Source organism: Triturus cristatus, chromosome 9 (assembly GCF_964204655.1).
Source record: "Triturus cristatus chromosome 9, aTriCri1.1, whole genome shotgun sequence".
Lineage (NCBI taxonomy): Eukaryota > Metazoa > Chordata > Amphibia > Caudata > Salamandridae > Triturus > Triturus cristatus.
Window position 1 is genome coordinate 1,154,272,957 of NC_140592.1, and position 27,091 is coordinate 1,154,300,047.

General features: G+C 48.2%; 1 protein-coding gene across 1 annotated transcript in view; it reads right to left on the bottom strand.

Annotated features, from left to right (window-relative positions):
• The window catches only part of RTF1 (RTF1 homolog, Paf1/RNA polymerase II complex component), a 360,077-nt gene that overhangs the window by 136,512 nt on the left and 196,474 nt on the right, over window positions 1-27,091 (bottom strand). The window contains exon 12 of the mRNA XM_085627115.1: window positions 22,046-22,123. Coding sequence (XP_085483241.1) covers window positions 22,046-22,123 — 78 coding nt within the window. The remainder of the gene's footprint in view (window positions 1-22,045; window positions 22,124-27,091) is intronic.

The following is a 27,091-nucleotide window of genomic DNA, read 5'->3' on the forward strand; positions in this document are numbered from 1 at the left end:
TGCCTCTCTCCATGATTCTGGAACCTGTGTCTCCCCATATCGGTTGTAGTCCATGGTGAGACTGAAGTGCAGAGAAAGACAAGGGAAGGGTTCCCTCATAGAGGTCTTTGACTAGATTTATGCCGTTTTTGGACCAATGCTCCCAATGGAACATCCCTCCTTCGATCTTCAAGCTCGGGTTGCGCAAGACAGAGGGGACAAGTTTGATTTATTAGTTTTTATTGCGGAGAGGTGTTCCAGTTGTAGCATGGCTCTTTTAGTATTGAGCAAAATGTACTTTGAGTGAGGATGGGAGGATATATCCATGATGAGGAGAGCAGGCAAAGGCATATCATTGATGATTGATCTTTCTATGTCCAATCAGACTGGTGTGTAGTCAGTCGGCGGAAGTAGCCAGTTAGATCCCTGTTTGCAATGATACGCAGTTTGATAGTTCCTGAAGTTCGGAAGGCCCAGACCACCTTTATCTTTTGGTAATTGAAGTTTTTTCATAGATATTCTGGGTCTCTTACCTTGCCACAAGAATGTGTTAAAAAGCTTATAGATTTTACATAGGAAATCATTTGAAAGCGTCAAAGGTAACATGCTGGCTAGATGGTTGACAAGAGGAGTAATCATCATTCTTAATGTCTCAGCTCTTCCCCACCATGTTAAAAATGTAGGTGACCAGCCATCTAACAGCGAAGAGATTTTTTTTGACAATGGCATTCTCGTTGGTCTGCAGGGTGGTGATTAGGTCTTTTGTGAAATCCAAGACTAGGTATTTAAAGCACTTAGGTTGCCATAAGAGACCAGAGTTACTCATAATTTATTTTCCTCCAAGGTTGTTCAGGAGTTTCACCTTCGTCTTATCTTAACCTGTAGCCAGATACTCTTGCAAAGTCATCGATTGAGGACATAAGTGCGGGTATAGCAGCTTCCGCATTCTCAGAGACAACTAACACGTCATCGGCATAAGCAGTAATTTTAACCGTACATTCATTGAAGCGAATTCCTGTGATCTGTTGATTGTTCTTAAGGTTGAAGAGGAAAGGTTCAATTGCAAGGAGGAATAGAGAGGGTGAAAGAGGGCAGCCTTGCCTTGTCCCCCGAGAGGCATCCTCCCGCTCTCACCCTGGCTGAGGGGTTAAAATATAGTGCCATCATCATGCGTTTAAAATGTTCACCCAAATTAAATTTGTCTAGTGTTGCTTCCATGTAGGCCCAGTCAACTTTGTCGAAAGCCTTCTCTACGGCCAATGTAATAGCGACTGTTGGTGAGTCAGTGAGTTTAGCTTTCTCTAGGACATGAGCGAGGATGCGAGTATTGTCACTAGTTAGTCTGTTCTTTAAAAACCCAACTTGTGACAGGGGAATGAGTTTGGGTAAAAAAAATGTAAAGGCGTTTGCCGGATCATAGTGTAAATTTTGCAGTCTAGGTTGATTAGTGATATCGGTCTGTAGTTTTTAGGTAGCGTTGGGTCCTTCCCCTCTTTGAGAATTAACAAATTTAGTGACACTGGCCGGATTAAGGGGCCACCAGTCCTATTTTCAATGATAGCTACAGCAGGTTATGCCTTCTGTAACAATTTTAGATTCTTTTTATGCTTATTTGGCCTGATAAGCTCTACGAGCACAGATCCTGCACATTCTTATTAAAGCACTACCTTTCTAACAGAATTTTAAATTAGGTTTTCTACGAAAATTCAGAGTTTCAGAAAACAATATGCACCTTCATAAGGAGGGAAGACAAACATTTCCAAAAACAATGTAACATTTGCTAAAGCAATAGAATAAACAGTGGGTAGAGGAGTATCGTGACGGCTGACATATGTTCCCACAGTCCAACTAGAAGACAAAAATGGTATGAAAGGTGCCTATTCTGCAGGTTCTGGGGGTATAGGGCTTGGCGCAGGGAGTGACTGCAAACCAAGCACTATATGGTCTTAGGCTGCACACAGTGGGTCTGGAGTTTGGGGACTGGCTGTAGACCATATTTTAAGGCCCTACCATGAGACTAAATCCCAGTTGTAGGAAGGTGGATATCTGACTATGGTTACCCCCAAATTTTTGCCTAGTGTCTAGCTGGTTTTTCGACTTAGTTGGCCTGAGACCCTGCTATTCAGGATCTCAGCCTGGCTGTTCTCTCTTTAAAATGGACTCCATGTACCCTAGGTACATACCCAATTGGTTGGATCACCCTGTCAGCCCCTGTACCAGTGTACACTAGGTACCCAGGGCATTGGTGTACCCAAGGCGTGCCAAGGGCTGCAGCATGTATTATGCCACCCCAGGCTTGGCCTAACAATCTGACACAACTGGCTGATCACTCAGCTGGGGTAAGTTGGTGTAATCACCTCTTACTTAGGTGTAGTATACCTATACCTAACCTTAAATGGGACACCTGGTAACCTATAAGTCACTCCTATGGCAGGCCTTAACAATCCTGAAGGCAGAGTGCTTGGTTCCATGTGAGATGGTGCTCTGGCATGAGCTGAGCCTGTCTGCAGTGGTCGGAACAACTTCCTTCTACTGTTTCCAGATATCGTCATACCATATACTCTTAAGTGCATTATGAACCTCGCGGTTAAATGCTATCTTTGGTTTGGCTTTATCAAAACATGTCGAGTAAGGTGTCATACGAATTGGAATACTAACCCCTCGCCAATTCTGGCGACGGGGTTAGCATTCCACCCTTCTAGAGGGACACGACATGTACAGTACCTGAAACCCGGGTAAAATCAGACATAGCCTCAGCTCCACAAAATGGATGCTGCCACCACAGACACAAGTCTGCCCTCCTGCTGCTGGGAGTCCTTCCAGCTTGGGAGGTGTGGACAAAGGGTTTCCTGCCAGGGGAGGTGCGTGCACCACCCCAGACAGGATTTTGTGTATTGGTCAGGTAGGGCTTGAAAGAAACCAGACATGCCTGTGGCTCACAAGGAGCCTCGGTGCATATGCCAGTTCAAACCGGTCCTGGGGCACACCAGTCCCGGGCCTGGGGCGAGCTGGACAAAGGATTGGGGGTGTAACCACCTCCCTTCCTGGTCCCACCCATAGGGAGGGACCTAGCAGGTAGTCCGGCCCCTAGAATCCGCTTAAAGGTAGGAGCTGTGTCCTAAGACTTCAGACATCCTGGAATCAACTTGAAACTAAGAAGAAGACGGGAACTTCGACATTCTGCTGCACAGAAGACTGAAGAAAATCTCCCCTGTGGTCAGGGAGTGACCACCTTGCTAACGCAAGCACCATCCAGCGAATCACCGTCTGCTTTGCCGCCGCCTCCCGCCGGAGCCCGAGCCCAGAGACTGACAAGACCTGGACCTCCAGACCTCTCACCGCCCGATCCACAGTCCCTGAAAAGAGGAGACCCGTGGAGGCACCGAGACACGTGGAGCCAGCCATCTTGGAACGACTACGACAAGCTGACAAGTGCAACAACCGAGGCTCCCTCCAAGTTGTGCTTTGGGATCTGAGAAGCCCAACCCTCGAGCAGCATCTGCACCAAAGGTGAGCCCTCCAGCATCTCCACGATCTGCGTGGGGCCCTTCTGCATTTTGCCACTCGACGCGCCTAACCGGTTGCTGGCCCGCTGGCTAGTGGCCATCTTGGCGACGAAATCTACGACAAACACCGCTGGTCTGGTTGCTCCAGACTGGCCCTTGCTCCCCTCCAAAGGAGCAATCCCTCTGACCTTGCTGGTCAGAACCAACAGCTGATTTCCGAATCCTCCTGCAATTGCTTTTGCCAAGGCTTGTTTGCTTCGATCAAGTCGCCGACACCGCCGACAGCGAGAGCCTGCGTGGGACAGCTCGTGAGCCGACTCCTGGACGTCGTCGACCTTCAGGGACCACGTGGCTGCGGAGACAAGCTACCCCTCATCACCTGTTTGCACCCGACATCGCCTGGTACCCACCTGGTGCCACGCTGGTCACTGGCTAGTGACTGTGAACACTGTCCCCTCTGCTTACAGGTCTTCAACATCTCCGATCCACTCTTGGATCCACTGCATCTCTCCCGGACCGACCGCCTGCAGCATCTTTGTCTTCAAGCTCCACGGAACAGATAGAAGAAACCCGACGCACTTTGAGGCCTATGCACCCGCTTCCTGTGGGTGAGGTAAAGCTGGTACTCCGGTGCCCATGTGTAGTAATACATCTCTAGTGCCTGTGTTCCAAATCTTAAGTTCCTAGTCAACCCGGAAGATCTCCTTTGCAGTAACTTTGTACTTTTTACGCACCCATTGAAACCTATGGGAGCACGCGTGTGACTATTTGCTCTGCACACGCCACCCGTGGACCTCCTGGTCACTAACTGACGTTAGCTCCTTGTAGGCCCAGCGATTCTAGAGGCCCTAGGCCTTTTCCCTTTTCTGTTCGTGGTACTTATACCACTATTTTAGTATATGGTTTGAGTGGCCACCAGGGCCTATCCATATAACGTGCAACTTCTGTGTATTCTGTGATAATCTTGTTTGACGATTTGTGCTCCTGTGCTCATAAAGAGACTAGGGGTTACTTTGAGAAATAAATACATATATATTTTGAATATATATCTGTGTGGTGTCCTTTCATTGGTATAAAAGGGGGTTGCATTTGGTAAAACAGCCGGCTTAACACGCTTCACGAGTTTAGCCTCAAAGACTGCTTAGCCTACGCTACCACTAGGGCAGCTAGTCCGAAAAGGTTGACTTACAACCACACCATAAGGGTTGCTTGGCATGGTACAAGGTGATCACTTTAACTAGTGAGCATCATATACCAGGCCAACTTCTCACACCAGTGTACAAGTCCAATGCCATGTGTAGTAGGTCCAGGATGTACACAGACTGGCTGCAATGTATGATCCAAACGATGAGACTCCACAAAGATCAAAGAAGGTATAGCATATATTTATTGCTCAACGAGAGCAGTGGCTACAAACAGAGCACACATTGGCAAAGCCAATAGGTCTCACATATGCGAGACCTACTGGCTTTGGCAATACGTTTTAGCCATGTTGTACACCAGCTAAACGTTATCGGTGTTGGATGCAGCGAAATAGGGTAGATTGTGGTAGAGTAGGGTAAATTGCAGTGGGGTGAATTATAGTGGGGTAGACTGGAGTGGAGTACATTGGAGTGGGGTAGACTGGATTAGATTAGAGTGGAGTGGGGTAGAGTGGGTGGATTGGGGTACATTGAGTGGAAAAGGGTACCTTAGAACGGAGTGGGTAGATTACGGTCAAGTAGGGAAGACTGGAGTTGAGAGGGGTGGGTTAGATTGGATGGGATAAAGTGGGGGGATTGAAATATGGTAGGGTGGAGCAGACGGGTGAGTGGGGTAAATAGGGCAGAGTAATGGAGTGGGGCAGACGGAGGGCAGTGGGGTAGATGAAAGTGGTGTATGGTGGGGTGGGGTGAGTGAAGGGGCATAGTTTGGAGTGGTGTGAAGTGGTGTATAGCGGAATGGCATGGAGCAGAGTGGCGTGGAGCAGAGTGTTGTGGCGGGGCCCCAGAGTAGAGCGGCGCGGCCCCAGAGTAGAGCGGCGGGGCCCCAAAGTAGAGCGGCGCGGTGGGGCCCCAGAGTAAAGCGGCGCGGCGGGGGCCCAGAGTAAAGCAGCGCGGCGGGGGCCCAGAGTAAAGCAGCGCGGCGGGGGCCCAGAGTAGAGCGGCGCGGCGGGGGCCCAGAGTAGAGCGGCGCGACGGGGCATAGAGCGGCCTAGAGCAGCGGGGCATAGAGCGGGCGCGGCGGAGCCTAGAGTGGCGGGGCCTAAAGCTGCACGGCGGGGCCTAAAGCGGCGCGGCCTAGAGTAGAGTGGCGCGGCGGGGTGTAGAGTGGCACGGTGGGGCCTAGATAGAGTGTTACCGTGAGACCTGGAGTAGAGTGAGCGTTGCGGCGGGGCCTAGAGTAGAGTGAGCGTTGCGGCGGGGCCTAGAGTAGAGTGAGCGTTGCGGCGGGGCCTAGAGTAGAGTGAGCGTTGCGGCGGGGCCTAGAGTAGAGTGAGCGTTGCGGCGGGGCCTAGAGTAGAGTGAGCGTTGCGGCGGGGCCTAGAGTAGAGTGAGCGGCGCGGCGGGGCCTAGAGTAGAGTGAGCGGCGCGGCGGGGCCTAGAGTAGAGTGAGCGGCGCGGCGGGGCCTAGAGTAGAGTGAGCGGCGCGGCGGGGCCTAGAGTAGAGTGAGCGGCGCGGCGGGGCCTAGAGTAGAGTGAGCGGCGCGGCGGGGCCTAGAGTAGAGTGAGCGGCGCGGCGGGGCCTAGAGTAGAGTGAGCGGCGCGGCGGGGCCTAGAGTAGAGTGAGCGGCGCGGCGGGGCCTAGAGTAGAGTGAGCGGCGGGGCCTAGAGTAGAGTGAGCGGCGGGGCCTAGAGTAGAGTGAGCGGCGCGGCGGGGCCTAGAGTAGAGTGAGCGGCGCGGCGGGGCCTAGAGTAGAGTGAGCGGCGCGGCGGGGCCTAGAGTAGAGTGAGCGGCGCGGCGGGGCCTAGAGTAGAGTGAGCGGCGCGGCCTAGAGTAGAGTGAGCGGCGCGGCCTAGAGTAGAGTGAGCGGCGCGGCGGGGCCTAGAGTAGAGTGAGCGGCGCGGCGGGGCCTAGAGTAGAGTGAGCGGCGCGGCGGGGCCGTGAGCGGCGCGGCGGGGCCGTGAGCGGCGCGGCGGGGCCGTGAGCGGCGCGGCGGGGCCGTGAGCGGCGCGGCGGGGCCGTGAGCGGCGCGGCGGGGCCGTGAGCGGCGCGGCGGGGCCGTGAGCGGCGCGGCGGGGCCTAGAGCGGCGCGGCGGGGCCGTGAGCGGCGCGGCGGGGCCTAGAGCGGCGCGGCGGGGCCTAGAGCGGCGCGGCGGGGCCTAGAGCGGCGCGGCGGGGCCTAGAGCGGCGCGGCGGGGCCTAGAGCGGCGCGGCGGGGCCTAGAGCGGCGCGGCGGGGCCTAGAGCGGCGCGGCGGGGCCTAGAGCGGCGCGGCGGGGCCTAGAGCGGCGCGGCGGGGCCTAGAGCGGCGCGGCGGGGCCTAGAGCGGCGCGGCGGGGCCTAGAGCGGCGCGGCGGGGCCTAGAGCGGCGCGGCGGGGCCTAGAGCGGCGCGGCGGGGCGGGCCTAGAGCGGCGCGGCGGGGCGGGCCTAGAGCGGCGCGGCGGGGCGGGCCTAGAGCGGCGCGGCGGGGCGGGCCTAGAGCGGCGCGGCGGGGCGGGCCTAGAGCGGCGCGGCGGGGCGGGCCTAGAGCGGCGCGGCGGGGCGGGCCTAGAGCGGCGCGGCGGGGCGGGCCTAGAGCGGCGCGGCAGGGCGGGCCTAGAGCGGCGCGGCAGGGCGGGCCTAGAGCGGCGCGGCAGGGCGGGCCTAGAGCGGCGCGGCAGGGCGGGCCTAGAGCGGCGCGGCAGGGCGGGCCTAGAGCGGCGCGGCAGGGCAGGCCTAGAGCGGCGCGGCAGGGCAGGCCTAGAGTGGCGCGGCAGGGCAGGCCTAGAGTGGCGCGGCAGGGCAGGCCTAGAGTGGCGCGGCAGGGCGGGCCTAGAGTGGCGCGGCAGGGTGGGCCTAGAGTGGCGCGGCAGGGCGGGCCTAGAGGGGCGGGGCCTAGAGGAGCACAGCGGGGTGGGGCCTCGAGGGGCGGGGCGGTGTAGGAAGCTGGCTCTGTATATACTATACCAAAGTGAGGTATACTGTGCACAGAGTCGAGGGGCACCTCAAAGGTAGGCAGAGGTAAAGTTAGATAGCACCTCACTCTCTATTTGTGGTAGTGTGGTCTAGCAGTAAGGCAGTATCAGAGGACAGTGTTAAGCATTTGTTGTACACACTCAGTCAGCAAATGAATTCACACACTCAAAGAGTGAACTTCAGACCAATTGTTTTTTATGAAAATATTCTTTTAGTTATTTTATTTTCTAGAACCAGGTAACCAATACATACTTAGCAGTAAAAATGTAACAGTTTGGATTGCAATTGTAAATGCACTTCGTTTTGACTTACAGTATCGTTTCTGAGAAATGCAATGCTTAGTAAATAAAGTACTTGAATGGGTTTTTCAGTAAAATACCAGGCAAGTTACTTGTTAGATTACTTTTCCCACTCAGAGTAGTATACCTGGATACTACTCTGGGACATTTCCTGCAAACAGGTAAGTAAAATCGTTTTTGTTCAATAGCACAATTTTAAAGAATTTATTTAGGTTTACAAACTCCACACACTTTTTCAAGAAAAACAGTCAATGTAATCCTATGGAGGAAAATAGTGTTATCGGTTTTCGGGTAAGGATTCGGTAGTGGAAGGTAAGGTTCTAGGGGTAGACTCAGGGTCCCCCAGGGTGGGGATGCACTCTTGTTACTCCCTCAGCTGCATTAGAGCGGTCTGGTGCAGAGTGCTGAGGCCCAATGTAATCCAATGGGGGGGGGTAGAGGACCTCCGGTTGGTGGCTGCTGACAAGCGGGCCACAAGGTTGTGGGAGCCAAGCTCCTGGTGTTAGGCTCAGGGCAAAGGGGGATCAGGTTTAGAACACAAAATGCTCCTGCAGCGGCGCAGTGGGCAGCTGGGTGCAGGGTGCTGTTTTGGCGTTGGGTGCCCTGTTTTCAGTTCTGGTTTTCAGCTGCAGGTTCAGTCCAGGAAGACTTCCGGGAGGAACCAACAGCTGGGTAGGTAAGTTGGGGGGCTTGGGATGTATGTGCACCTCGGGTTCTTTTCTACAGGGCGCAGGGAGGCTGGATGCATGGGTGTCTTTTGAGGTCGGATTTCACCTTACTGGGCCACTTGCAATTGGGGGAGGAAGGGGGGGGGTCTCTGTGCAGAGGCTGCAGGCGACGTCGTGGAGTCCTGGAGGGGTCAACCCACGATGGACTCGGACTCTGGAGATCTGGGGGACCTCGCTGGGACCCGAGGGCCACTCAAACTTGGCCCATTACTGATGGGTGCAGTGATGGTTCCAGGCGTCGTGTTTCTTTTTCCTCAGCAGGCTCGGACTCTTTCTATGGTGTTTCTTCTGAACAGAGATGCTGTTCACAGGAGATCCGGTCTTTGTTGGAGGCAGTCAGTCCTCCCAGGGGTTCTGGAGGTCGCTGACTGCAGGATAAGGCTATTTATGGCACAGGATCTCTGGAAAATGCAGACAGGCCGGTAGGGATGGGGCCAAGTCAGTTGTTCTCTGCAGTCTCCTCTGCTGGGCGTCTTCTTTCGTCCTTTTTCTTCTTAGGTTGCGGGAATCTGCTTCCTTTGTTCAGGACTGCCCCTTAAATACTGTATTTAGGGGGCGTTTTAGGGGTCTCGAGGTCAGTAGCCAATGGGCTACTGACCTTAGGGTGACTACACCCTTGGTGTCCTCACCCCACGTGAGGGAGTGAGCACAATCCCTAATCCTGATTGGGGAGTGCCTGCCATCTTCAACATGGCGGGCACTGAAGAGTGGGCTTGACCTCGCCTCCCCCACTTGAGGGGTGGAGTTAGCAGAGGTGGGCACACCGTCTGGGCTGGTTAGTTTTTACCGCCTGTCTTACCGCCGAAAAGGAAGGGGGCCTGCTCCTGATAGCAGGAGAGGCTGGGGGTCGCATTACAAAGGCTGCCAGGCCTTTAAAGCGCCCCTGCCACAGATGGCTCTTCCTGGCCAGGGGGGGTGTTAACACCTCCGCCCAGGAAAGGCTTGGTTTCTGGGCTCAGGGAGCGAAGGCTCCCACCCTAGGGGTCCAAAACATGTCCTGTGGTGGCAGGCTGGTGTGTACCAGTCAGGGAACCCACCAGAGGCTGGTCGTTTTTCAGGGGGCATCTCTAAGATGCCCTCTGTGTGCATTTTTCATCAAATCCCGCACTGGCATCAGTGTGGGTTTAATGTGCTGAGAAGTTTGATACCAAACCTGCCAATTTTCAGTGTAGCCATTATGGTGCTGTAGAGCTCCTAATGACAAGCTCCCAGCACCATATACTCTGAATGGCAGCACTGCACTTACAATGTCTAAGAATGGACTTAGACACTGTAGGGGTACAGGGCTCCTGCATTGGCATAGGGCACCCAGCTAGAGGGGTGACTGATCTATGCCAGGGCAGTGGGTTGTAGGCATGGTACAAAGGGATGTGTGCCATGTCGACTCGTCACTTTGTTCTGCACCAAAACACGCATCCAGCAAAGAGAGTGAGAGACAGAGAGTGAGAGACAGAGAGTGAGAGACAGAGAGTGAGAGACAGAGAGTGAGAGACAGAGAGTGAGAGACAGAGAGTGAGAGACAGAGAGTGAGAGACAGAGAGTGAGAGACAGAGAGTGAGAGACAGAGAGTGAGAGACAGAGAGTGAGAGACAGAGAGTGAGAGACAGAGAGTGAGAGACAGAGAGTGAGAGACAGAGAGTGAGAGACAGAGAGTGAGAGACAGAGAGTGAGAGACAGAGAGTGAGAGACAGAGAGTGAGAGACAGAGAGTGAGAGACAGAGAGTGAGAGACAGAGAGTGAGAGACAGAGAGTGAGAGACAGAGAGTGAGAGACAGAGAGTGAGAGACAGAGAGTGAGAGACAGAGAGTGAGAGACAGAGAGTGAGAGACAGAGAGTGAGAGACAGAGAGTGAGAGACAGAGAGTGAGAGACAGAGAGTGAGAGACAGAGAGTGAGAGACAGAGAGTGAGAGACAGAGAGTGAGAGACAGAGAGTGAGAGACAGAGAGTGAGAGACAGAGAGTGAGAGACAGAGAGTGAGAGACAGAGAGTGAGAGACAGAGAGTGAGAGACAGAGAGTGAGAGACAGAGAGTGAGAGACAGAGAGTGAGAGACAGAGAGTGAGAGACAGAGAGTGAGAGACAGAGAGTGAGAGACAGAGAGTGAGAGACAGAGAGTGAGACAGAGAGTGAGACAGAGAGTGAGACAGAGAGTGAGAGTGAGACAGAGAGTGAGAGACAGAGAGTGAGACAGAGTGAGAGGGAGACAGAGTGAGAGGGAGACAGAGAGTGAGACAGAGTCAGAGACAGAGAGTGAGACAAAGACAGAGTGAGAGTGAGTGAGAGAGAGAGTGAGAGAGTGAGACAGAGTGAGACAGACACAGAGAGTGAGACAGAGTCAGAGTGAGACAGAGAGTGAGACAGAGTGAAAGAGAGAGTGAAAGAGAGAGAGTGAGAGTGAGACAGAGGAGACAGAGTGAGACAGAGTGAGAGTGTATATATATCCTCCCGCTGTATCCTGGCAGTGTCGGACCCTTCTTTTATTGGCTAAGTGGGGATTTGGACTTTATGTTTTGCCAGTTTTGCAGGCACTGGCTTTCCGGCACGCCCTCTCGATCAGGAAGCACCGCGTTAGCCAGCAAATCTTTGGACTTTTGTTTTAATGCACAACGCGGCGCCCCCCTGCGCGGATCTAAACCATCACAGTATGGAGACATCACTGCGTGGGGAGAGAGGAGCAGCACCGACTGCAGGGAGCACCGAGCGGTCTCAGAGAGGACTGTTAATTAACGGAAAGCTGTGGTTGGGTGTAGTCCGGAGGCCACATTGATGGGATGCCACTTGGTGTTTTCGGATTTCCCACTTACTTAAGGGGGATCCGCATATGGACTACGACTCCCAGCATGCAGCAGTCCGTTTCAACAGCGCAAGTTACAATATCCCTTTAAAAGTAAAGGAGGAGCCTCGAGCCAAACTTCAGGAGTGGTCAAGGGAATATTTAAAAAGCCACCAGGTGCGAGACTCTTTGTTTGTAACAGGCACTGAAGAAAGCTGAATTGCTGAAACGCGTCTGCCACATTGTTACCTAGGATTGCGCTGTGAAGCTACTTTGAATTAAATCCTCCCGCTGTCCTGGCAGTGTCGGACCCTTCTTTTATTGGCTAAGTGGGGATAGATAGATAGATAGATAGATAGATAGATAGATAGATAGATAGATAGATAGATAGATAGATAGATAGATAGATAGATAGATAGATAGATAGATAGATAGATAGATAGATAGATAGATAGATAGATAGATAGATAGATAGATAGATAGATAGATAGATAGATAGATAGATAGATAGATAGATAGATAGATAGATAGATAGATAGATAGATAGATAGATAGATAGATAGATAGATAGATAGATAGATAGATAGATAGATAGATAGATAGATAGATAGATAGATAGATAGATAGATAGATAGATAGATAGATAGATAGATAGATAGATAGATAGATAGATAGATAGATAGATAGATAGATAGATAGATAGATAGATAGATAGATAGATAGATAGATAGATAGATAGATAGATAGATAGATAGATAGATAGATAGATAGATAGATAGATAGATAGATAGATAGATAGATAGATAGATAGATAGATAGATAGATAGATAGATAGATAGATAGATAGATAGATAGATAGATAGATAGATAGATAGATAGATAGATAGATAGATAGATAGATAGATAGATAGATAGATAGATAGATAGATAGATAGATAGATAGATAGATAGATAGATAGATAGATAGATAGATAGATAGATAGATAGATAGATAGATAGATAGATAGATAGATAGATAGATAGATAGATAGATAGATAGATAGATAGATAGATAGATAGATAGATAGATAGATAGATAGATAGATAGATAGATAGATAGATAGATAGATAGATAGATAGATAGATAGATAGATAGATAGATAGATAGATAGATAGATAGATAGATAGATAGATAGATAGATAGATAGATAGATAGATAGATAGATAGATAGATAGATAGATAGATAGATAGATAGATAGATAGATAGATAGATAGATAGATAGATAGATAGATAGATAGATAGATAGATAGATAGATAGATAGATAGATAGATAGATAGATAGATAGATAGATAGATAGATAGATAGATAGATAGATAGATAGATAGATAGATAGATAGATAGATAGATAGATAGATAGATAGATAGATAGATAGATAGATAGATAGATAGATAGATAGATAGATAGATAGATAGATAGATAGATAGATAGATAGATAGATAGATAGATAGATAGATAGATAGATAGATAGATAGATAGATAGATAGATAGATAGATAGATAGATAGATAGATAGATAGATAGATAGATAGATAGATAGATAGATAGATAGATAGATAGATAGATAGATAGATAGATAGATAGATAGATAGATAGATAGATAGATAGATAGATAGATAGATAGATAGATAGATAGATAGATAGATAGATAGATAGATAGATAGATAGATAGATAGATATATATATATATATATATATATATATATATATATATATATATATATATATATATATATATATATCTCCATCCCTCGGAACCTGATCAGTAGTCTGGCAAAAAGTGAGGGGGGCTACTGCAACAGAGTGGTGCGGCGGGGCCTAGAGTTGTGCGGCTGGTATGCTCCACAACAGGGAGGAACTCAAGCTAGGCGCCTAAAACAAATAAAGCCAGAAAACAGAAATCACGCAACTGTGAGTTACAAAGCCAGTGAAAATCAATGGATATAATACATTCCCAGGGAAGCTTTCAGAATGCTCACAAGTCATCATTAGCAAACCAGACAGCTGTGCTGTCTGGTAGGTTTCAACTTAAACAAGCATTTGCAATGCAATAGGTCTCGCATTTGCGAGAGTTAGCGCTATTGGCGTTGTAAATGACAATGTTTTTTGCTTTGGTTTGTTTGCATGCAGTGGAGTGATGATTTTTGCAGAGCGCTATTGTCATTTGTATGACCTTGCAGTGCTGGAGAACCAGAAAATGGGAAATAGGTTAATGAGGGAGCAGAGACAAGAGGAATATGCAGGCTGAAAATAAAAAGTAACAACATCCTGGAAATAGAAACACTCGTAGGGAATGCAAGTTTAAGTAAAGCATGTGAAACGTATGCAGGAACAACATAGTTACCTTAACGCTTTAACACTTATTCAGAAATCATTCAGTGCTTTTGCTTGAAAAGTTAAGAACATGACTACAAGAGCAGAAGGGACCTGTTTCAATGTCCATTGCTATATCCTTACAGAACGTAAGCGTTCTGGTTTAAAAAGACCACATCTCTGAACACAAAGCCGTGATACACATTTTAGAATCTAAAAAAGGAAAATCTGCTGATAAGGATCCAATTAACTGTTTTCCACTTTACGCATCAACCAGGTATTGCAGTACCTCCAGGAATGGTGCACTTCCCCACCCGTGAAAAACAATGTTGCTCAAAGAAAGAGAAGAAAACGAGTTACTTACCTGTAACTTCATTTATCCAGTATTGGTAGCTTTCATATATTCACATGCGTGAATCATGCCCGCCGTCGAGGTGGAAGTCTCACGGTACAAATAAAATATATACACAATAATAATAAAATATCATACAATAGGCTATAATGGACCATAGTCACTACAGTAGCCTATCCTTGTCCTTTCGTAAAAAGAGGACCAAATTTGGAACCCAGCTAATCAGGCTCCAGCACCCTCCACAGAGGCAAGTCCCTAAGATTTTCGTAGCACGGGTGACAGCAAGTATAACATAGTAATAAGGGAAGCCTCTCCGGGGAGGAGGGTGGGGCGCATGTGAATCTACGAAAGATAGTAATACTGGATCACTGAAGTTACAGGTAAGTAACTCGTTTTCTTATACAGTATTGGGGTATCTTTCATAGAGTCACATGTTTGAATCAGAATAGCTAGCAGTAAAAATATTAGTCCCTTAGCGGATGGTGGGTATTATCTAAACCACTTTAGACACTTTATGCAATATAATGTAAACATAGCATATGCCACATCATATGAGAGAGACATTAGAAACATTAACAATTAAAAGAGACAGCATTCAAAGCATGAAACAAGATAGTCACATCTCGAAAGAGGCTTACCTTATTTGAAAAGGTTGCGTAACACTACTTGACCAACTGCTGACTCAGCTTCGGTAGCCAGATCTAGACAGTAATTTATTTATACAATTCTAAAGCGCCTGGTTACGCCACCGGCGTATCCCCACGCTGAGCAGTAGGAGCTGGTCATAGAATCGTCCCAGAGTTACATGCAGACACATTCCTGCCGCATTCATTCACTTTAGGATGCAGAGGAGAAGAGCCATGTTTTTAAATTTTTCCTAAATTTTGTTTCGCACAGTTCCATTCTTGGGGGTTCCGGGAGCCCATTCCAAAATTTTGCCGCAAGATATCTGAAGGACCATGCCTCCATTCTTGTGCTCTGTATTCTTGGAACCTTCACTAGCGCCCTTCCTTCCAATCGCAAATTGCGGCCTGGAATATATTGTGTTACTAAAGGGTGCAGGTACCGCGGACCTTTTTTTGCAAGAATTTTATGGCAATAACACATCGATTTGGACCTTTTTTTGCAAGAATTTTATGGCAATAACACATCGATTTCTTTTCTCCACTGGCAACCAATGCAAGTCTACCAGGACTTTTTTGTAGAAGCTCTTCTGGGGAGACTCAATACCAACTGGGCTGCCGCATTTTGCACCACCTGTAATTTGGCTAGCCCCTTTTTTGGCGCTCCCAGATACAGTACGTTCCCATGGTCCAATTGGGAAGTCACCAGGGCATGCACTATGGTTTTCCTTGCATTGGGTAGTAGTAGGTCCAGAATTTTTCTCAAAGTTTTAAAGTGCCAAAACACTTACCCACTACTTTCCGTATTTGGGCATCAAGAGACAATTTAGGGTCGAACCAGACTCCCTAATGTTTTAATTCCATTTTCGGAGTAGGTACTTGGCCCAATGTTTCCAGCCACCATGCAGAGGACCATATATTCGGTGATTTGCCCATTATCATTACCTCTGTTTTATTCCCGTTCGACTTCAGGCAATGATTGGACATCCATTTTGCTACCCCTTCTAAGCACCTAGTAAAATTATGCGCTGTCTGTTTGATGTTCTGCTCAAAGTGTCCGCCGGAGTGTTGTTTCCTCCTGGCAGATGCTCCACCTTTATATTAATGTGATGAGAAAGGAGCCACTTCCATATGCTCTGCGCTTCCTGAGATAGGATATGAGAATGAGTACCTGTAAGAAAGTGGCTCTGTATATACTGTTCCCAAATAGGTACAGTGTGTACAGAGTCCACAGTCCCCAGAGGTGTGGCAGAGGTTAAAGTTAGATATAACCTTACGCTCTAAAGTGGTAGCTTGGTCGGGCAGTAAGGCAGTATCAGAGGACAGTGTAAAGCATTTGTTGTACACACTCAGTCAGCAAATGGTTTCACACACTCAAGAAATGAACTCTAGGCCAATGATTTGTATAAAAAATATATGGTTGTTTTATTTTGGAACCAACAATAGGTATCAAAATATACTTTCTCAGAATTAGATGCTTTAGTTAAATACTTTGCAATAGGCAATTGACTTTTGCAGGTAATAGTTACAGTTTGTTGCAATAGGCAACACAATTTCAAACACAATAATACATTGAGCTCAATGGGAATTTTAAGTTATGTGCAATTGATTACTTTCCGGATTACTTTTCTAACTCCAGGACTGGATCCTAGATTCAGTCCTGGGACAGATCTTGGAAACAAGTGAGTAAATTCGTTTTTGTTACTTTTGTGACTTTTAAGCAATATTTTGCTATTTTAAAAGTTTACACTTAGAAACTTTTTCTAATCAAATTACCAATGTTATCCTATGGAAGGAAATTCAGTTTGTAAGTAAGTGGGGTTATGGTTACTTTTTCTAGGTCAGTGTTGGATCCTAGATCCAGCACTTGTGTACCACCTGTAAGCAGTTGAGAAACTGCGTTTAAGTTACACAGGCGATTTTTAAGGAATATTTATAAGTTTGCAAAATCGACACGAAGAAATTTCACAGAAAAACAGTCAAGGGTTTCCTATGGAAGAAAATTCAAGTTACGAGTAAAGTATGTTCTTGTTACTTTTGTAATCCATTGCTGGGCTCCTAGGCTCAGTACTGGGGCATCTATCTAAAACAGGTAAGTAATTACATTCTCACAGTTGGTATGATTTTTAAAGAATATTTGTAGTTTGCAAAAATCGACACTTAGAAGATATTTCACAGAAAAAGAGTCACTGGTTTCCTATGGGAGAAAAGTGAGGTATCGGCTTTTGGGTAAGTACTTGACTGGCAGAGTTAAGGTTCTGGGCAAAGACTCAGGGGTCTCCCAGGGTCAGGTAAGTACAGTTGTTACACCCTCAGCGGCACAGCAGCAGCCGGGTGCAGAGTGAGTTAGGCTCAATGTTATCCTATGGAAGGCAGGGGGCCCTTGGTTGGAGGCTGCTGACTAGCAGGCCACGCGGCTGCGGGAGCTGGGCTCCTGGTCACTTGCTCAGGGCAAATGGGAAAGTAGGTAGGAGTAGAAGTTGCACTGCCAGGACCACTCGGGCAGCTGGGTGCAGGGTGCTTTTGAGCCTTCGGGCGCTCAATGGATTGCTATGGAAAAGCTCAAGGACGAACAAAGGCTGCAAAGCTCGGGGACAAAGATTCTTCAGGTGCCACCACCACTTCGAGAGGTAAGTTGGGTAGTTGGAGGATAGGTAGGTACCCAGGAGTCGAGCACAAGGGGCCGCAGGGCGCCGGGTGCAGGGATGCCTTTTGGTGTCGGGAAATCTTACCCTCTGTTGATCGCGGTTTGGGGGGGGTCCCTGGTTCTGAGGCTGCAGGCGTCATCAGGAGCGTCGAGGTGTGTCCTTGGGTGCCGGATTAGGGGTCACAGTTGCTGGGGGGACGTCCTCAGGGTCTTTGTCCACTCCGGCACAGGCCAGGCTTGGCGGGTGCAGAGTGTGCAGGGTTCGTGGTTCCGGGCTGATGCCAGGGGTTAGATACTTGCTTTGAGCAGAGCAACTGCTCGTGGGAGTCCCAGGTGCTCAGAGTCACAAGGTAGCCAGGTCCTCCAGGGTTTGTGAGGTTGCTGGCCACAGGAGGTGCCGGGATTTTAGCAGGAGCAGGTTCGAGGGTCGACAGGCCGGTGGGGCTGGGGCGAAAACAGTTGGTGTCTTCCTCTTCTTAGCAGCTGCACTGCCGGTCTTCTTTCTTCTTGATCTTCTTTGCTGTTTTAGAATCTGGAATCTAAGGATGGAAGGTTCAGGGTGCCCCTAAATACTAAATTTAGGGGCGTTACAGGTAGGTAAAGGGCAGGGACCACTGGGTCCCTCTCCTGGGGTGGGTACACCCCCTATTCTACAACTCTGCTGTGGGAGGGGGCAGTGGCCTAGTCCAGATTGGGTAGGGCTCCCCATCTTCAAGATGGCGAGGGCCCGGAGATGTGCTTCACCTCGCCTCACCCACCTGAGGGGTGGGGTTGGCAGGGCTGGCACATCCCCTGTCCTTATTTGGGGTTTCCGGCCAGTCTTCCCGCCAGAGTGGGGGTCAGAACCAGTGGGAGCCAGTTTCTGAGTACATCAAGTGGCCTGGAGAAGCTCACAAAGGCGGCATGCCTTTGAAGCTTCCCCCTGCCCATCCTGGGGGAGGAGACCTAGCACCTCGCCCAGGATGTGCATTGTTGCAGGCCCAGGAGAGTGGGGGCTCTCCACCCAGGGGTCAAGCAACATGTCTGCTGTGTGGCAGCCTAGGCAGCTTCTCAGACAAGACGTGGATTGTAGGTTAGGTTCAGGGGACATCTCTAAGATGCCCTCTGTAGTGCTTTGTACATTAAATCCCACACTGGCATCAGTGCGGGTTTAATGTGCTGAGAAGTTTGATACCAAACTTCTCAGTCTTCAGTGTTGCCATTATGGTGCTGTGGAGTCCATGTTTGACAAGCTCCCAGCACCATATACTCTTAAATGGCAGCACTGCACTAAAAGTGCCCAGGAATGGACCTGGGTACTGTAGGGGCACAGGGCTCATGTCCCTGTGCCCACACCACTGGCATAGGGCACCCAGCTAGAGGGGTGGCTGATGTATGCCAGGGCAGTGTAGGTTGTGGGCATGGCACACAGGGATGTGTGCCATGTAGACTCTGTTTTGTCTTGTACCCAGACACTCAGCCTGCAAGGGCAGTGTGGTTTTAGGGTACAGGGCCTCTAAGGGTGGCACAGTAAGTGGTCACAAGGCCCTGGGTACCTAGGGTACCATTTACCAGGGGCTGACATGTGGCCAGGGTTTGCCAATTTGGGTTTTAGGTAAGGAACATAGGCCCAGGGCACCTGATTGGAAGGAGTCCAGCTCACACTCAGTCAAAGTACATTCAGCAAAAAGTGGGGGCATACCATGCAAGAAAGATGGCACTTTCTCACACCAGTACAGAAAGAGGGCTCCTCATAATCTTGATGCCCTCTTCCCAAATATGGTTGATTATAGGAATGGCGCGGACTGATTTCCTGCGCTGATCTTTAAAATAATAGAGGAAGCAGTCGGACTGGTTAAAAAGCATAGTTGGGTGAAATCGTTTCGCTGCTCTCTCCATGACTGAATGAAAACCTGATATCTTCTGGAGGGGAATCAACTGCCTGAGGAACTGGCGATGATGGTGTAGGGATTACATAATCCTCCCATTCATCCACGGTTGTTGGCGAGTTAGGGAGTTCGACCTCGTCCTAGTCATCCTCTTGTACCCCTTGATCTTGTGCTATAGGTACAGTATCTTGAGACCCAGCAGACGGGGCAGATGAACTTGAAGTATGCAAGACAGATGGAGAAGAAAGCTGTCTTTGAACCGGGTCAGCCGCAGTCGGAAAAAGAGTATGGTAATTTTTCAGCATTGCTGCCAAGTCCTGTACCAACGCTACTGGCATCTGCATCACAGGTTCCTGATGAGGCAACAAAACCTGAGGCCTTTGCACTGTTTGATAAGGCTCATAATACTCTTCTTCCTCATCATCCTCCTTGTATTCAACAAGAAGCTGAGAAGGGCTGCAGGCAGGGCTGAACAGCCCATCATCCTCTGACTCTTCCAAAAAATGGCTTGGAGGCAGTGAAGCAGGCCTTTTCCACGTGATCGTCGACGAGATGACCATATAAGGAGACATAGGGACAGCTGAAGCTGCCTTTATCGATGTTAATGTCGACGATGATGTCGAAGTGGAGGTAGTCGTCGACGGTGGAAGAGACGACGAGAATGGAACAGTCGACGATGGGAGCATCGACGAGAATGGGGCTGTCGTCGATGGAGCGGTCGACAGAGGCGATACTGTGATAGTCGGCGATATGGTCGACGGAGGCGATTTAGTCTTCGTCGAAGGAATAGATCTTACCGGTTCTACCGTCGACGGAGGTAGCGTCGAAGAAGTCTGAGGCGGGTCCGTCGTCGACGGGGTCTTTTTTGACAAGGACGACGATCTGACAGACTCTGACTGAGTCTTGGACTGTTTCAATGCCGTTTTCAGTGTCATTTTTGATGTTTCCACAGTTTTTCCTTTCAGAAGAGAAAGAAAGCTCTATTTTTTTTTAGAGGAAGAGTGGCCAGCCTCCCGATGAGACTTTTTAGATGATTTGCCAGCTCTTTCAGGTGGATCTTCAGATCTAGCTCTCTTCTTAGGTGCTGGGAGGCTCTCACTATCATCCTCATCAGTCACCACTTCAGATCTCACCTTCAATTTCTCCAGCCACATTGATAACCTGCCTTCTCTATCCTTTAAGGTCTTCGAAGAAAAAGTTTACAAATCCTGCAGTCCTTGACCTTATGAGATGGATACAAACAGTATATACATTCCTTGTGGGGATCCTCAAAATGTAATCTCTTTTATCCACAGGAACCACAAGGCAAGAATAATCCTTTCTTTGAAGATTCAGACATCCTGTACTCGCAGTATTCAGCAAAGTTTGAGAAAAACTGAGCAGATCTTAGGGAGACTCCCTGTCACACGACATGCGGTAGAAAATCTTAGGGACTTGCCTCTCTGTGGAGTGCTCTAGAGGGTGCTGGAGCCTGATTGGCTGGGTTCCAAATTTGGTACTTTTTTACGAAAGGACAAGGATAGGCTACTGTAGTGACTTTATGGTCCATTATAGCCTATTGTATGATATTTTACTATTGTGTATATATTTTATTTGTACCGTGAGACTCCCACCTCAACGGCGGGGATGATTCAAGCATGTGAATCTATGAAAGATACCCCAATACTGGATAAGTAGCGCTTCACTGGCAAACTCTGTAAAGTGGAGCTAATATGTGTGGTTGTGAATAAAACCAATCTGGCCATTTTTCAACCACTCTGTATTGCTTTATTTGGTTGTTTTTTTTGGTTCGCATTTTGAACCTTTCATTCTGTTAATGCAGCGAGCAGCCACTTTGGAACTAGAGCTTACGTAAAGTGCTTCAATGCCTTCCGCCTAGCTCCAGTCTGCTCATCCGGCTGACCTCCAAGAGGAAGGCCTTGTCTTCATCTGTGTCAGCACCCAGACTAGCGCTGCCTCTCAGTTCATAGATGGTGGGGGCTGCTCTGGCAGTGCCGCCAGCCCCAACGGGTGTCTCTGCTTCCACTTCAGTGAACCGCCACCAGCTCGGTTTCTTTGTATGCTTCACTTGGTGGAAATTTCCAGCCTGCTCACCTTGTGGGCCCGTGTCTCAGGCTCGTTCTGTCAGCAGCCGGATGTCTTCTGCCAAATGGCTGGCACCACCGCACTTCCCAACTGCCAGCTCTATATTCAGCCCCTGCAGGGGATCGGATGGCACCGTGGGCTAGAGCATTTTGCCAGATAATGGGGACGATCTGTGGAGCCTCTCTAGCGTGCAGCCACCATCTCGACCCAAAAAACTTTAAAGAAATTTAACTTAACATTTCATGGTTAAGAACTAAGAAAACACTTTCAGAAACATTAAGTATGATTGCTTCACATTTGCCTGACTTTTTAAAATCATATTTTCAAGGCCTCATTGTGGTAGAATGGAGCCTATTGTAATCCGATGCAATATGAAAGAGGCAGCATTCAACCAGAAACATGTTTGGATAATCAGGGACTAAACAGTCTACACAATCCTAACAATAAAAGAACAACTATTGTTCTGTGGATAACATTTAGCACTCATTGAAAAGTCTCAAATGTATATAGGCTCAAATGTTTTCACTACGATGTGCCTACCCCCTTAAACCTATACATGTTTATCATAGTCATAACAGAGTGTCATTTAGCACTTTAAGGGTTAATCTTTAATTGTTCTCAAACACTAGTTGATTCAAAAGGCATCAAATGACTATTTGACTGCATGCTGGAGGTTTCTAAACTATTATCCACCTCACAAATGCTAAGACGAGGCACAAAAAAGCAACACATTACCTTATCCTTTATAAGCTGTGTTTTCTTCATAGCATAATTTGAAGGTGCCTTTCGGAAGCGATCTTTCTCTTTCACAATCTAGGTTCACAGAGAGGAGGGAAAAAATACATGTAAGAGATAAAAATAAAGTATAAGTTATCTATCATTTTAATATTCAGAAACATATCCTCAGGAAGTTACAGTATTCAAACTGCAAACAAAATGGACATCAGATCTCCCAATAGTACTCCCCTCTGTGCTGCAACAACCAAGAGGACACTTCTTTACATGGAGTCCAATGGCATAATTGCTACAAGAAATTGTACTGTTTGGGGTGGGTGATTGCCCACTTCAAGGAACAATCGCAACACTTGTCAGGGTGAACCCTCCAAGTCACTAAATTAACCTGGGCTCATCCCTCTGGTAGCTATGGCACAGTGTAGACAGGATTCACTTAGGACAACATGTACATTATGTATGCAGGAGCACAACAGTAATAAAATTAAAATGTCAAACAATAAAAATCCTAAACATAATTAGACAAATAGAGACACAGAAAGTGATCCTAAAAGGGTGCCTAGGGATTGTTCATGTATACCTAGAACTAGCTATTTGCATGGGTGACTCCTGATCCCTCCCTAACCAATGGGACAAACGTTCTGACCTAACTACACTTGCAGCAGTTTCTGCAACAGGTCAAAAATGCCACGTATCAGACTCTGAGGGCTTGAGGTGTGTGTGTGTGGGGGGAATGGTAATATAGTAACCCTAGTGTCCTCTCACACCAAACACTAAAATTCAGTTTAAAGCAGGCACTGTACCCACAGCAAACCCAGATTCAGACGTATGGTAGGTCAAAAGCAAGGTCTTTCAGCAATCAGACAAGTGCTACTCAAGAAATGTCCCGGCATCCTTTTCAAGTGCACCTCAACTGTTACACGTGGCTCAACATACCTTTAAAGCAGGGTTTGACTGTGTGGTGTCAAAGGGTGCCCCCAGCCCACACTCTCTGTGGAGTTCAGAGAAGTCATCTCTGCCTATTCAGGACAGCCTATTGTTGGCTCCAGGGAGGCATAACACACATCACTGACACCTATTCCAGGCTGAGCACAGGCTGGAAGAAGCTGGAGAGCTAATGCACGTTATGCTCCAGGAGTTTCAGGAAGGAAAAATAACTTTTTTAAATGGAATTTCCTTAATATTTATTAAAAATCTATCTTTGCTATTGGATTTAATTTTTTAAAATTAAGAAGCTATTTAATTCTTTTTCTAACTGTTCCATTTCCTGAGATATAGTATTAAAATGTTAATCTTTAACTCTGTGCCAAGCATAGCTGTCCTTGGTCGATAACCAGTCAAAAAAGCTTTTTGGGCTCTGTCACTGTAGGAACATGGTAAATTTAATTTTCTACACGTCCACTTTTAAATACCATGCACCCTACTGTAAGGAAGTGCCTCTTTTGTATGGTCACGCCAAGTTTGACTTTTCAAATCTGAGAGTGCACTAAGGCCTGGTAATCAGACCTCAGTGGCAGTGCCCTGACACTTCAGTGTATGATGAATTGGCTGTACCCATTTGGAAATGGCTAACTTACCTGCAAGTCTCTAGTACATGGTACTCTGGTACCCAGTGCATGTAAATTAGAGGGGTATCCCACGGCTTGCAGCACTGTTTCTACCAACCTGGACTACAGGATTATACACTGATCCCCTTAGATGTGCTAACTCCTGAACGGTGCAAACAAACTGGGCACTCGAGGTATCAAACGACTCGTTACAGTTGAAATTAATGCAAGTTGTTGCAGTGTGCAGTTTTTACAAGGCTGACACACTTTGCTGCCTTCAAAAATCTTGTGCCCTCCCGGGCACACATGGAGCTTTTCCCACCAGATAGCTTTCTGCTCTCCTGGAGAGACGTGCCAATTCCACAGGAAGGATTACAGGCAAGGGAGGAGTTACCTTTTTCATGCAGGAAGTCACTCCGGTATTAGCACCAATAGGCAGGCTTCAAAGGAGAAGCCAAATATGAAGGGCAGATGTGTAACACTAGGGAGTAGGCCTGAACCACTGTTAAGGCAGACAGCCTGGCAAGCGGAGCAGAGAGGGGGAACTTCACCTCCATATACAAGGTGGCCCAAATATACAACTAAGCCCTGCCCTATCTGGCACCTGCTTGCCTTGATAGTCAGTCCTGCATGTTGCAGAGCCTCATGGACCTTTTCAAGGTTGATTAGGTGATCCTGCAAAGTGGAATTATAGACAGCAATATCTTTAAGATATGCTGCACTACAAGGCTCCAGCCCAGCAGGACTTTGCTCACCAGTCGTTGGAAGGTGGGAGGGGCATTCTATAAACTAAAGGGCATCACAGTAAACTGGTAATGCCCAGCAGATAGAGAATTCAGACTTCTCTTTTCCTCCTGGGATCAGCCCAATCTGCCAGTACTCGGATGTCAAAAGCACTGAGAAACCTGGCTGCCCCTAACCTGACAATGAGCTCCTCTGCTCTTGGAATGGGGTGTGCATATGTCTTAGTGAAAGCACGGAGGCCTCTGTAGTCCACACAAAACATAAGATCTGGTATTCCTCTATTGGAATGAGGTTTGTGGACTAAGACCACTGGGCTGGCCCAGGGACTCAGAGGTTTCAATCACCCCTAGTTACAGCATCTTTCTGACTTCAGGTCTGATGCTTTTTTTTTACTGTCAGATTGCTTGTATATTATATTTTTGATAGTAGAATGTCCCCAGTATCCACTTCATGTGTACACCAGGTTGTCTGACCAAGGAGTCAAAGAAAAGAGCCCAGCATATTGCCCTAGGACAGGGGTCTTCAAACTGTGGGGCGCGACCCCCAGGGGGGCCGTGGAGTGATGCAAAGGGGGTCGCGCCTTCCCAGTCACACTTCTGCACAGGCCCAAGGGCTTCAGCCCCCCCCCCTTTGTCTTCCCCCGTCCTGTGTCTCAGTCCGGGCTGCTGCAGTGAAACTCGAGCTGCTGGGGGCTCAGCTGGGTAGTGCCTGGAGTCTCATCTCCAGCACTCCTGTGTTTTTCACAGGTCTTTAAAGACCATTTGCATTTTTACATGCCTTTGCAAACTGGTTACAGAGGCTTAGGTTTTATCCCTGTTTCCAGTACCCCCTGTGGGTCCCCACTCAGCCTATTCCTTACATTTGTCTTTTACATTTATTGCTGTCGTGTGAGAATGCATTTCATGGAAAGGAATATAAAGTAGGTTTGCCAAAAGAAAAATGCCTGCCGTGTTTTGTTTAAAGAGCCTGCAAAGATCTCCTCTTGGCGCTAAATAGACTTAGAAATAAAAAAGTATGTATGCATTCGTTATATGACTTTTCTGTCTTTGTTCTCTTTAATTATCAGTCATTGATCATTGAGGCAGCCCTAGAACACAATTAAAAGTGCGTTCTATTTATATTTGCTGTTCGAAGTATGCACAGATAAGTACTGAAAATACAGCTTTAGGTGACTGCTTTTTTTGTACCGACTGGGCCATCAAAATAATCTGCTGGCAACCCTAAACATAGGGCTGGAAGTTTGTTGCAGGATCAGCACATTATTTATTTCCTTCACCCTCGATCCCCGATTAATGCCGCAATAGTTTAACTTAGATCTTAAAGTCTACGCCGCCGTCAAAAACATGCTTAGTTACTTCATGGGACAACTCATTCCTCATTCTCGCCCTTCACTTTCACGCTCACCCTGCATGCACAGCGATCACAATGCACTCACACTGATCACCATGCACTCGCACCATTCACCCGCTCACCTTGCACTCACAGTGATCACTCTGCACTCACAATGCACTTGTGCTGCTCACCCTATACCTCACCCTGCAGTCACACGAGTACACTACTCATCCTGCACTCATGTGACACTTCACTCACCTGTCCCCCTCACTACTCAATATGCAACTCACTCAAACAAGCCCATCAGTAATCATACATTCATTCATCCCATTCTGAACTTGCATCCGCACCCAAATTCATACACCACCTCACTCACCCTGCAGTCACTCCTCTTGCCCTACTCTCACACTGCTGCATCGCTCACCGTGCACTCACATGGGCACTCTTGTCACCCACACAGTGCAGAGGGTTAATGTGCCTGCTACAAAGAATATGTACCATGCAGATCAAAGAAATGAGTGTGAGTAAACTATGAGTAGTGCTATAAAAAATGAAATGTTTGTCAGAAAGGTGCTATAGAGAGATGTGCTGCATTGTTGGTGAGTGGCAGTGAAGGAATTCATGGAGAAGGAGGAAACAGGGGTGGGGCATCAAAAAAGACTGTTGCACCGGGTGCGACCAGTGTTAGGACCAGCCCTGACTGGGAGTGTTAGCCCCCCCGCCCGAAGTTCTGGTCTAGTGGCTCCCCTGCTTCTGCCTATTATTTACATCTGTAATGCACTACTGTTACCAAAAGATGTCCTGGGGCTAATAATCATCTACTGCCTGAAGGAAAATGAGAAACACACAGAAGGAGAACCAGCCAAATGGGGTAACCTACAGAGCATAGAGAAAGGTTTTTATATCTTCCTAAAGGATAATAGATTCTTGGTGTAGCGAAGCCAAGGAGGGTGCACGTTCCATAACTGCGCAGCCTGCATCAAAACAGCGAGACAGACAACTCATGCCTTCTTGAATTAGGGAACAATAAGCAGAGTGGCACATGCCGAGAGGAGCATACAGGTCCGACCCGTATGCTTGGTGAGGAGAGATGAGAGAGGACAGCAAGGGAGTGAGAGAATTTGATTGAAGAGGTCAGGGATGAGGAGAAATGTGAATTGCCGAAGAGAAGTGTGGACACGCAAGAAGTGAGTGTGATCCAAAGGTGAGGGCTTCTGTTAGAACAAAGGGGAGATGTGAAAGAGGAATGGGGGGACTGGAGAGGTGTAAGATACAAATAGACAAAAATTTGAATGGAGAGACGAGGTGAATGAGAAGTGCTGAGGGTCACAGGAGGTGACAGGGCCAGAGAGGCCATGAGATAAATGTGAGAGACTGTTAGAGATGAGGGCAGTGAAAAGACAGAATGGCAAGAGGTGATTAAAGG